This window comes from Aulonocara stuartgranti (assembly GCF_965226115.1).
Source record: "Aulonocara stuartgranti genome assembly, chromosome: 5".
Classification (NCBI taxonomy): Eukaryota; Metazoa; Chordata; class Actinopteri; order Cichliformes; family Cichlidae; genus Aulonocara; species Aulonocara stuartgranti.
In genome coordinates, this window is record NC_138943.1 from 32,243,172 (window position 1) to 32,255,916 (window position 12,745).

At 39.7% G+C, this 12,745-nt stretch overlaps 1 protein-coding gene across 2 annotated transcripts; it reads left to right on the forward strand.

The window, feature by feature from the left end:
- Nucleotides 1–2,527: 2,527 nt before the first annotated feature.
- ppp4r2b (protein phosphatase 4, regulatory subunit 2b) lies at nt 2,528–10,437 on the forward strand. Of its 2 annotated transcripts, none has more exons than XM_082534214.1 (9): nt 2,528–2,728; nt 3,368–3,449; nt 5,247–5,417; nt 6,379–6,472; nt 6,554–6,591; nt 6,704–6,778; nt 6,868–7,008; nt 7,093–7,394; nt 9,001–10,437. In XM_082534214.1, exons 1-9 carry the CDS (start codon nt 2,695–2,697, stop codon nt 9,369–9,371), a joined length of 1,308 nt encoding a protein of 435 aa, XP_082390340.1. In that variant the 5' UTR covers nt 2,528–2,694; the 3' UTR covers nt 9,372–10,437. The 2 variants fall into 2 exon arrangements, with proteins under 2 accessions (XP_082390340.1, XP_082390341.1); XM_082534215.1 differs by lacking the exon at nt 2,528–2,728 and adding an exon at nt 2,773–3,282.
- The last annotated feature ends 2,308 nt before the right edge of the window (nt 10,438–12,745 follow it).

Consider the following 12,745-nt stretch of genomic DNA (forward strand, 5'->3'; position numbering starts at 1 on the left):
ACACTTCTGTTAATTTCAGTACGTTTCAGGTCTGAACTTTGACTTGGCATTTAAAACACCTTGATTATTTTCTCTTTCAGCCATTCTCTGATCCTGTTCCAGGATCCAGTTTAGGCTAAGCTTCAGTTGTTGGAGATGGTCTTGACTCTGTAATACTTTGGTATGCAGAGGAGTTAACAGTCTGCTCAATGACTGGGACTTCAAAACAACCCCAAATCATCACCCCTCCAACACCATGCTTGAGAGCTGGTATTAGGTGCTTTGTTTGGTGTTTGCTGTACCTTGTGGTCAAAAACCTCCACTTTGGTCTCATCTGTCTAAGAGACAGTGTTCCAGAAGTCTTATAGTTTGTTCAGATACAATCTTCCAAACATCAGCTGTGCTGCCTTGTTTTTCTTTGGGGTTTTTATTATGGAGAGGAGACTTTCTCCTGCCAATCATTCCAAACAAACTCATTGCAGAAAAATTAGAAAAAAAAACTAAACAAGTGTTTTTTTCTAATTGTACTGCAATGAGCTTTAGTATTTAACATGCTAACTGAGGCCTGTAGAGATACAGCTTGGGTTTTTTTAACTTCCTCCAAGCATTGCACATTCTGTTTTGGGGTGAATTTGGGATGTGCACTCAGTGGAAGACTGGTATTTGTAATGAATGTTTTCCACTGGTAAATAATCTATCTTACAATTATTTGTAAATGGCCCCTTCCAAGACTGATGGAGAGCACCAATTGCTACTATAAGAACATTGCTGATCTCAGACCAGCAAACTGCCAAAACTTATATATAGGTTGCTGATGATCAATGATCAAATGCATTTCATTAGCAGCACCTGGCCACTAGAAAGCAGCAAGGGTGTCCTTAGTTTTTATACAGTGCGTCTACATTTTGGCCTTATTTTTGTTAATAACACGGTATAATAATATGTCATGTGTTGTTGTTCATCTCATTTTAAGACCTATTAAAGACCAGATAGTTTTAATTATGTCCTAATACAAATGTTTGTTGTTGCTTTTTTGTGTGTGTTTGTTTGTTTTCACCATGACTGCATAATAATCAATTGTGTTTTAATATGTTTGAAACAATAAACGGGGATGAATTATATTCTTTAAATGGTGACAGAGAGAGTACAGACGATGGTTACTGAAGATTTGTTTCAACAAGATCAGTAAGTATCTGATGTCAGTATATTTTGATCCAAATATGATAATACAGCCCAATCTTAGCGATTTGAAAGTGAAGCTAACACTCACCTAACTCTCTATCGTGTCTGTCAAACTCAAGGCCCGGAGACCTTTTAACCCACTTATCAGGGCTCCAGAAACCTGAAAAAAGTAGATTGTGATTTGTTGCTTATCATGTGCCTTTTTTCACACTTGAAGGCTATATTGAATATGTAAACAAGCGTCTACACGATGAAATATCTTTTTTCTTTTCTTTTTTAAAAGGCAGTTTCTCTTAAGAGTTGAGATGCCATGTCTGGGCCCTTAACAAATATGTAAAGAAATAAAGATTATTTTGTTTTTACATGAGGATATATTTCTTTACCTCCCATACTTTGTAAATGGTAACTGGTATTTTTGAATAAATCATATAATGGTAAGCAATATGTTGAAAATTATTTACAGAGGCCATTGTGTGCATAGACCAATTGGATGTAGGAAGAATATATGAGACAATAAACATTATTATCAAGGATTTCTTAAATTATGGACTTTTTCTCAGTCAGAGTATTGTTTCAAACCTTCCAGTGACTTATGAATCAGTAATCATCCAAGACCTCCCAGAATATGCAAAACATATTGCTGGAATATATTGTCATTGGCAGGGATGGTGTTAATTAAAGAATGTCAGCTGTCAAACTCACATATACACATCTGGTCCATGTGTTCACAGCTTCACAGTGGGTAAACCTAAATTTGACACCCCTCCTAAATTTAGTCTAAATTTAACTTAAGATACAAAATCTATATTTAGAATCGACATTTTAAATTGTCAGGTATCATAACTAATGATTCAGAAAAATATCTTTGTAAATATTCTCTGTATGCAAATGGTGATGAGTGCCTCTCAGTCCCAGATTGTATCTGTGCATAGCATCTTAATGTATCGATATTTCACATGCAGCATCTTTTTATGTTCAGTGTACTTTTATAGAAATCATTCTGATTCACTTGTTATTAAAAAATTATACAGCTGAGCTTGAATTTCCCACGTCTAAATGTGTATATCATAATGTTACATAACGCAAATAGATTGGCATTCAGCCAACCATGCCTTTTTTCACGAATAAAAAGAAATGCACATGCATTGTATTGGATAGCATAAATCCAAAACTTGTGCTGATAAAGACATTTAAATTACAAGTTTGGTTCACATTTTTCTGATATACTTTTTTATGTTTAAGATGAATTTGTTTTGGTATAAATTCTGTTTTAAGTCGATATTGTGTTAAAAGAATGTCGCCCCTTAAAACATTGTCTCATTTTCTCCGTCTGTTTGTGTAAATCCACCTCCATTCATAAGTGGAGCGCTTGTCTCCCCCCGTGTGTTTCAGCGAACAGGCAGTGACCTCACGGCGCCATATTAAAATGCTTCCTCCTCTTTGCCTGTCTGTGAGGTTGTAGCTTAGCAGCCGCAGCTAGCCGCAGCCTGCTTTTTTTTTACATCTACAAGACTGACAGAGGGCAACGACGTGATGGAAATTGATTCGCTTCAAGAAGCTCTCAGAGGTTATACTCAGTTTATTCCTCTTGTTCTTTCATCGGCCGAGACCACACGATATTTGTGTCCGGCCCAGATTACTCTTTTGTAACAAATGATCGGATTGTATCTCTCACGCTAATGGCGCTAGCTAGCTGATACTCGAGGCTAGCGTTAGCTAAGGCTAGCATTATAAGCGGTTTCACGGAAATGGTTTAGTCATGAAAGAACGACGAGAAAATACAACTTATTCCTTTGGATTTACTGTAAAGTTCTTATGTATTTGCCCTCAGTAACTGATAATATTCTCACAGATATGTATTAAGTATATGACGACTGTCACCGGCTTTTTGTACAGTTATTTGCCGGCTATGGTCTTCTGGCTAACTTAACATGCTAAACTTAGGCTAGCCAGCGAATTAGCAACACTGGTTATGTAAATAGATAACTTTAACGAGATAGGGTGACTCCTCAGGGATCTGGTACCAGCTTTTTACGTGTCGGCTAGAGTAGATTATAACTGAAAGTAAACAAAATATCCAGGTTTATTGGCAGAGTTATCAAAACTGTTGGGAAAGCTGAGGTAAATCAAAGCCTGTGCACCTCCACTAGTTAAATGGTCATGTTAAGCCACTCAGGGTTTTTTATTTTATTTTTCATCTTAACAGATTTCGACAAGAAAGGAAAGAAGGAGCCATCTCCTCTACTGGAACAGTTTCTATGCCATATCGCCAAAACTGGCGATGCCATGTAGGTGAAAACTACAGACCTATTTATTGTATCCCTTTGCTCTCTCTCTCTCTCTCTCTCTCTCTCTCTCTCTCTCTCTCTCTCTCTCACTCACTCACTCACTCACACACACACAAATACACAAGTGTTATCATTTCAAATAGGCCCTGTATGATGACATTTTATAGACTTTTTGGACTTGAGATAACAGCCTAAAGTATGTGTGGCTCAAAGCTTTCATGACTATAAGTAATTTCAATTTGCTGTTATATTAGTTAACATGTGTTTTTATAATTGGATCATTTAAAATCATAAGGGTTTCTTACTGCAGTATCCTGTAGTAAGTACTGTTGAAATCTAAGTGAGTTATTCTTACATAAGGCATAAGATTAAAGAAAATGGGCCAAATAAACACGTGGGGTTGGGTGATTAAAAAGGAAATGGTAAACAGAACAATTATTAAAATATTGTAATGAGAAAAGTTTAAGGTACTAACAAAGACCTATGATGGGAATTCACCTGTATTTTGGGGATAGGAAGGGAGTTTGTTTGTGGTGGGTCAGCATTGACCTGCTACCAGAAATTCCACATGCTGGTGCAGACAGCAGCCCCTCAAGCCAGCAGGAGGAAACGGTGGCAAATGACAAGAGGTGTACACAAAATGACCACTAGCTTTCTTTTTGTAAGTGTTGTAAGAGCTTTTTCAAACGGAGATGTCAGATGTCCAGGGCCCTCTGCAGGGATTTGAAGCAGCTAGTCAGTGTGTGTGGTTGTAGTTTTGGTGTCAAGCTAAAGATGTTTTGGAGTATCTAACTTTCATACATTTATAGTTAGTACAAACTGATTTGACACAACAGATAAACATCAACCACAGTGTTTGCCTAATGCCTTTTTTTTTTTTTTTTTTTTTTTTTTTGCAGCTAGACCTAACCTTGGAAAAATTGTACTACACACATAAACACATATTCAGTCTAGGGGTGACATGTTTTTAAGGCCATGTTAAAATTACTCTTTTCACAGAGTAATCAATAAAGTTTTTTTTTTTTTTTAACATTTTTAAAAATTGTTTATTTGACCCTTTTTTTTTTTTTTTTTGACCTTTTTTTGCCTTTTTTGGGCGGCACGGTGGCACGGTGGTTAGCACTGTTGCCTCACAGCAAGAAGGTCCTGAGTTCAATTCCACCATCAGGCCGGGGTCTTTCTGTGTGGAGTTTGCATGTTCTCCCCGTGTTTGCGTGGGTTCTCTCCGGGTACTCCGGCTTCCTCCCACCGTCCAAAGACATGCAGCTTGTGGGGATAGGTTAATTGGATAATCCAAATTGCCACTAGGGGTGACTGTGCGAGAGAATGTGAGTGTGAATGGTTGTCTGTCCCTATGTGTTAGCCCTGCGACAGACTGCCGACCTGTCCAGGGTGTACCCCGCCTTTCGCCCTATGACAGCTGGGATAGGCTCCAGCGCCCCCCGCGACCCTGAAAAAGGATAAGCGGAAGCGAATGGATGGATGGATGGATGACCCTTTTTTTAATATTGCATTTGATTTCCAAAATGATTTGTGGTATCTGACATTACCTGGTCTTATTAGATAATCGCAAAAATACAAAAGTGTGGGGTAGATTTCAGACTGTAAAAATACAGTGGAAGGGTCCATTTCTTTCATATAGCATAGGTCTGTTAACTTTAACAACATTGCAGTTTCTAATTTATCTGCCATTTGTCACAGTGGTGGAAATGTTGAACTTTGACTTGTTTTAAGCTTCTAACATGTCTTCTGCCAGTGTGTTGACCTGTTTCTAATTATTCACTGTATTTCCTTTAGGGTTCAATGGTCTCAATTTAAGAACTACTTCCTGTTTAAATTGGAGAAAGTGATGGATGACTTCAGAGCCTCAGCACCTGAGCAAAGAGGTCCTGCAAATCCCAATGTGGAGTCAGTTCCATTTGAAGATATGAAAGAGAGAATTCTAAAGATTGTGAAGGGATACAATGGGTGGGTACTGAGCTGAAGTGGAACACGTGAGGCAGAAGTGGTATCAATAGAGAAGCCAAGCAAGGTTACCCTGTGTGTTATATGTGCACATATACACTTTTTCTTTCTTTCGTGTTTTTTTTGCTTGTTGTGAAAGCATTTCCTATTGCCCAAGTCTTTTCAGGCCAGTCAGTTTGCACTTTCTTTCAGAATTTTGCATAATGTGTGTCAACAGTACTTTTATTCATCAATTTTGGATACATTTCAAGTTGATTTGTGGTTGGCAGCTTTAAATAAATGAGTGTACTGAGCAACTAGTTCAGTTATTTGCACAATTTTGCTGTTAAACCTATAGTTAAAGGAACCATGCTACTACTTATAACCTACTTTCAGAGTTGGGATTTAGCCCACCTCCAACCCTTCAGCACCATCTAGACCACATAAGACCAGTTCTAGATGAAAAACCATGCTGTAAAACTAGATTAAATTAGCAGAGTACAAAGATTGTTCAAAACCTGATTCAACTAGAGCTGTACCCAACTAAGTTTGTTTCTCTTCATCTCCTCTTCAACTGGTTGCCCAACTGGACCCTCTCTTAGCCTGGTTCTGCCACAGGTTTCTTCCTGTTTAAAGGGAGCTTTTCCTTCCCGCTGTTGCCATAAAACTTGCTCGTAAGGGGTTGCCTGATTGCTGGGGTTTTCTCTGTATTAGTGTAGGGTCTTTACTCTACAGTATGAAGCACCTTGAGGTGACTGTTGTGATTTGGGGGTATATCAATCAACACAGAGTTGAATCTCATTTCTTAAAGGGAGACTATTAGAGCTCAGAACAGTGTTTCTCAATATTATCTGTCCTTCCCTGTTGATTTTTATAACTGGTGACTTCCCACTTACGAACCACATAAAATAGATTCATGGACCTTCTGAAGGACACTTGTCCTGGTCACTGTATGGTGAATCTGTTGCTCTGCTTCCATTTGTAGAATCCCGTTCACGATCCAGCGCCTGTGTGAGCTACTTACAGAACCTAAGAGGAACTATACAGGAACAGATAAGTTTCTTCGGGGGGTGGAGAAGGTAAGACGTGAACAGAAAAGTTAGGTATTTTTCAACTAATAATTTCTGTGATTAACTTTAGAAATTTTTATTTCCCTCTAGAACGTAATGGTGGTAAGCTGTGTCCATCCAATCTCAGAGTAAGTGATGTGTTCAAGTTTAGAGTTTAATAGAATATTTATCTGCATTCAGTGTCCATGCAGAGGGTTTTAATAATGCATTAATATTTTTTTCTCTTTCATGCTTTTGCAGAAAAAATGGATGCAGTGCTGTGAATAGAATGAATGGAGTAATGGCTCCTGGAAGCACATCTGCGTTTACAGAGAGGTTGTGTTGAGGACAGATTATTGACCTGATTTAAAAAAATAAATATGTATTTTCATTTATTTATTTGTTTTGGTTTGCTTTTGTGATAGGAAAGTGAATGGTCCAGGAACTCCACGACCACTGAACAGACCGAAAGTTTCTCTGGCCAGCTCACTAACAGCTAATGGTCTGCCAGACAGCACAGACAACAAAGACACTGACACGGACCCAGATGGCGACAAAGATTCCAGGTATGTCCGAATTCTTAACACACCAGGAGCGCAATCAAAGCTGCTGGTCTCACGTGTATCTCTGGTTTCTTATTTCATTTTTAGTGAGGTTTCGGCATCAGGCGGATCCCCGGGAAGCTCGGTAAAGAACAAACACGATGAAACAGAAGAGGACATGGAAGCTGAACAGCAAGAGGTGAAGAGACTTAAGTTCAGCAAGGATGAAGAGGAAGAAGATGAGGAGGAGGATGAAGAGGAGGAGCATGGGGTGGATGCATTGAGGCCTTCAGATGCCACCTGCCACTCAAAAGAAGCAGAAGCCATGGTCCAAGAAGAGGAAGAAGAAGAAAAGGTTGCATATAAGGAGGATGAAGCCTCTAGCAGTGCTGCTGCCACTGAAGACCAAGGTAGGTGTTCTTCAGTGCTGTTTGTTCATTGGTTGTGGACGTTAAGGCAATAAATTTAGTACTGAGCAGTTTGAGGCTACAAAGTCGAGCTGACTCTACAAACGTAGATAATGAAAAATACAAGCGATTGTGCAAATGTGCTGGCTGTATTGGCTGTTCAGGTTTCTAGCGTACTAAACCAACCCCAGTTAACAATCAGATTGCAGAGTTTAAAAACAGAAACAGCTCAGATGCTTTGTGATAGTTTACCTTGTTCAAAAACATGCTTCAGAACTTTACCATAGGGAACCTGGAGAACAAGTCGTGGTACGGCAAAACAGCTTGTCACTATTTTGGTTAAAAAGTAATTGTTTTTATGTTTTAAGAAAAGAAAAGCGAGACTACTCACTTTCTTACAAATGACATGCTTGCTCTGACTTTACACTGCAACATGAAGCATCAAAGTCAGAGTTGGCTTAAACTCTGACATATATAACTATAACATGTAAGGTGTGAACATCTGGTACTTTTTCTTTGATCTCAATAAAGGGACAACTTGTGGCTTTTAGATTTTCAAGGGTACTTTTCACAAACACATGTTTTGGTGTCTCTTGTTGGTTGTTGAACAATTCAAGCAGTACTTTCTGTGTAAAGTGTGACTTTACTGCCCAATATTCAACATCATGACTGAGGAATTGATATAGATTGTAACCAGTTTCCAGTCCAGTTTCACAAATTGTCGCTACATTGATGTAAGCTGTAATTTAACTAGTTAACTAAGGAATAGCGTTGAAAATAAAACTGACCCCATGTCCTATTAATACCATATAATTTGATGCACAGTGTGTGTAATTTGGGCAGCTGGCAGAAGAGAGGGACAGCCGAGCTGAGGGCCGAGTGGTGCTGGATTTGTTAACGATGAAGCAGGGATTACTCTGCACCCGCAAGTCTGCGAGTTCCACTGGTGTAAATGTCGTCATTACGCAGTTAGCAAAAGGATTCATGCAGACGTCTCTGTGCCTGTTGTTGTTGTTGTTGTTGTTGCTGTTGTTGTTGTTGTTGTTTTTTTTTGTGGTGAACTTGCATTACAATCCAGGCATCGGACTTCAAGCAGATATCAAACGAGTATAATACGAATGACCACTTGGCCGTTGGGTCTCCAGCTGTATTCTCAGCACAATATAATCCAGGTTTAAGAGGCCAGGTCTGCTGATACCTGAAGATGCTGTCAGTACCTTTTACTGCAATGACAATGTGGTGGCTGTGGTTCTTGCATTACGTAGTTTAGACCAGAGTGGCCTACAAATACCTCTGCATGTGTACTCGTAGAGCAAGACCTGAACAGATGGTTAAGTAAAAAGGAATTATTTGTAGGCACGAAAGGATAGTTTTAAATGATGTAAACCACATAAAGAGTTCATTTACTGATACAAAAGGTAACATTTCATTTATTATAATGCAGAAGCATTATTGGAGGTGAGAGTGAATTCTCAAGAATATATAATTTTCTTTCTGTAAATATCTTCATACTGTACTCGCCAGTGTAATGTTGGGATCGCGTGCATCCCTCCCCCTCTGGAGCTACTTTTGATTTAGTTTTTCCTCTGCTCTTTTTCACTTTTTACAGAACCAACTAGCAGCACGGCGGCCGATGCATGTGCAGACTCGGGCCAGGAGGCCGAGCAGGCCGAGAGGGAAGTGCCGTGTGGCTCAGAGGACGAGGGCAGTGACATGGATCAGACAGAGCAGCAGGCACCCACAGGCGACCTGGAAAGCCCCGAGACCAGCAGAGACAGTGAGGAGAGCAACAGTGACCCAGTCATCAGCAGCAGTAGCAGCAGCGATAGCAGCTGTAGCATAGAGGAGAGAGCAGAAGCGGCCAGTGAAGATGTAGCTCTCACTCCCTCCAGCAGTACAAGTGAACCTCCTACAGAGGGCGATATGGGAAGTGCCATCTTAAACACTGGGAACACCGAGGAGCCTATGGAGCAGGACTAGACTGAGAGCCTCCCCCTCCCTTTGCAGCCATGTGTGACCATAAACCAGCTTGTCCTTGACTCCAGCTTGACTGTCACTGGGAACGAGGACAGCACCTCAAACACAAGAAGAACGCCTCGTTACGCTTTGGACACTCCTCCAAAATGGCTACCTGGCACTGATGTGGGCATCCCAAAATTTTTTTTTTTCTTTTCCTTCTTTTTAACTGGAATATTTTATTGATCTTCCTCTCTTCTGTTTTTAAGTTTGCTTTTAAGTTTCCCCTAAAAGGGGTTGGTTTCTGCAGCTGTGTTTTGGTTTTTGTCTCTTTCACTGGGGTTGTTTGAGTTCTGTGGTGGTCTGGTTGTTTAATGCCACTCACTCCAGCCATTTTGACATTATTACAGGATTGGTAGTCTTTAACCGTAGTGTAGCACACTGCCAGGGTCAGAACAGAGCTGCATCAGATCTTCATTATTTAAGAATTTCACATGTAAGCTAAACAAACCAGCAAATCTGTTCCTGACCTAAACTATGGCAACCAACTAACCAACGTGTGTTCCACCAGAGATGTGAGATCCCCCCCCCCGTGTCCTGTTTAACCCACCCCCATTGATACACTACCAATCCTACTGAACAGTACTATGACGGTCTACCTTGTAGAGGCGTCCTTTGTAAAATGATATTTCGGATGCATAAAACCAACATAATTTATGATCATTTCAATGAGTTATTTTGACGTATATTTGTTTTTTGTTTAGTTTCGTCTGCCAGTTGTAGTTTCCAAATACCAGCTGTAAGTACAAAGATCAGATGCTTTCTTTGTATTGTGATGTCACCATGTTGTTTCACCAACCGATATCCAGAGCAGTTTTCTGGTTCCAGTTCTACACTTGTTTCTGCAGCTGTACTTTTTGATATTTAGAATTTTAAATTTCTGTAAAGTAGATTTTTTTGTAGATTGTAATACAGTATGTGTTCACTGCCTTTGTGAAACCATATCTAATTGTACAATTTCTGTGTATACTCTGAATGCTTTTGCTTTCAATGGGGTATTCAGAAACAGCAATAAATGTTAACATTTTTATGGTTGGTGGTCTTGCTCACTTAACCATTCATGTTGTGCATTAATTATTTAGGAATATGTAGATGATGTGAACAACAAGCATATATTTGATGGCTTTAGTTAATTTAGGGGCGAGTTCTTTCCAGGGTCCAGTTTGGGTGTGTGTGCGTGCTCATTTGTGAATGAGCAGGAAGTCCAGCCCACTAAATGGTTGTGTAATATTTGGACTTAACACTGTCCGTATATTATTTCTGTCTGAATCCTTGTCGGCTTTACAGCCCTTTTAATAATGAAGTTGCTACCTATGGCTTAGATTGCCACAGAGTGTTGGTGATAAGTTGGTTAAGCAAATCCTGGCACATTTCCACTTGGGTTTTTTTTTTTTTTTTTTTTTTTTGTCCCAAGCCTAGTTTTACTGGACATTTCTTCCTGGTAAAAGGGAGTTTTTCCTTCCCACTGTCACCAAGTGTAGTCATGTGATTGCTGATTTTCCTTTCCAATACTGTAGGTCAGGGGTGGGGGAACTCGGGCCTCAAGGGCCGGTGTCCTGCAGGTTTTAGATATGTCCCTGATCCAACACAGCAGATTTAAATGGCTAAATTAACTCTTCAACATGTTTTGAAGTTCACCATAAGCCTGGTAATGAGCTAATCATCTGATTCCGGTGTCTTGATCCATGGTGAGATCTAAACTCTGCAGGACACCGGCCCTTGAGGCCTGGAGCTCCCCCACCCCTGCTGTAGGGTCTTTTCCCTGCAATATAAAGTGCCTTGAGGCAAATGTTGTTCAGAATGTGTTTATACTTAAGATCAAAAAACAAAACAATTGTTTTTATACATAATATAAAAACACTTGATCAGACGTGTGGCCCTCGAACTAAAATGAGTGATGCACATGGATGCCTGGTTTTACAGTAGTTTCTGATTTGGAAATAATTTTCGTACCCTGGTTTTTCCTAGCCATACAAAGTTCTGCTGTACTCTAATTCTGCATCACACACACAATGGCATACCATAGTTCTAACACTAAAGGTAGGTGGATCAGTCCAGATGTTGATAGTTGGTTCCAACGGTGGTATTTGTATCAGATCGATACTTTCGTTCTGTCCTCTTATTTTATTTATAGCCTATATCACATTTAAACAACACAATGATCCAAACTGCTTTGGATCAGAACCCAGTTTTCAAAATATGTGGAAAGCTGAAAGGTGTGTTTTGTTGCGTTAACTAATTATTGAGGAAAGTCAAATTCATAAATCACAGCACACTCTCTCTACATAAGCTGCAATACTGGCCCTGTATTTACTTTGTATCAGATCAATACTAACTAAAGTATTACACAGCACTACTTAGTATTAAAGATAGTCATGTAATGATAACTTATGTAAATTCATCAGAACAAACGAGAAGAAAAAATCAAAATTGTTGTTTACCCTGCATTGTGACACAACTCTGTTCCCATTATTGCATGTTGACTGATGCAATTCAGCCTCAACACAGGCTGCACATGCAATAACATGCTGGGATCATGAAAAACAGCTGGTGCTAAGAACTTTAACAGAGCTTCTAATCCTTTTATGAGCCGAGGTAAAACGTGCCACGTAGCCTGCATGACAACAGCCTGTAATGAAATGCAGCTGTTCTGTTCCTCCAGCAGTTGCTTTGTTAGGTTTATTCCTCCGTTACATGCGCAGCGGTTGACTTTAATGTCCAGCTTTGATGCCATCATGCGCACATGGTGTACGAAGTGTAGTTTGTAGTTCTGTTAGGTTCCTCATAGGCCAAGTACAAGAATCATGTTTTCTGTTCACAGGTGTACCCTTCCTCTTTGCCCTGTGAGAGCAGGGACAGACTCCTGCCCCCACTGTAACGCTGAATTGGATAATGATGTTAAAAAATGGATGGAATTTTTCATTTTACATAAAAGAGGAAAAAAACATGATCTGTTTGACTTTGGAGATATTAAAGACATGTTTTCTGTTAAAGCTCACAAGCATTTCTGGGCCTATGGCTACAATGGAAATATAAAAAGGAGTAAACCTTTGACTTTTAAATAAAGATGACCTTTCACCTCTCTTTCTTCGGTAAACCCATAAGAATAAGAGATGCTTCTGCCTGTATGTCCATATTATCATCTTTTGCCGCTGCCTTCACTGCTGAAATTTACCCAGGCTCACAGAGGAAATAAAGAGCGGACTGCATTAATCTGTGCAGCTCTGATTAAACGGTGGGCTTTGAAGACTAGTCTCCAGGGAGACAAATGCCAGATCCGGAGGGATATTAAACACAGCTTTGACCCAAGATGATTTTTAATCTGACCCGAGATTCAT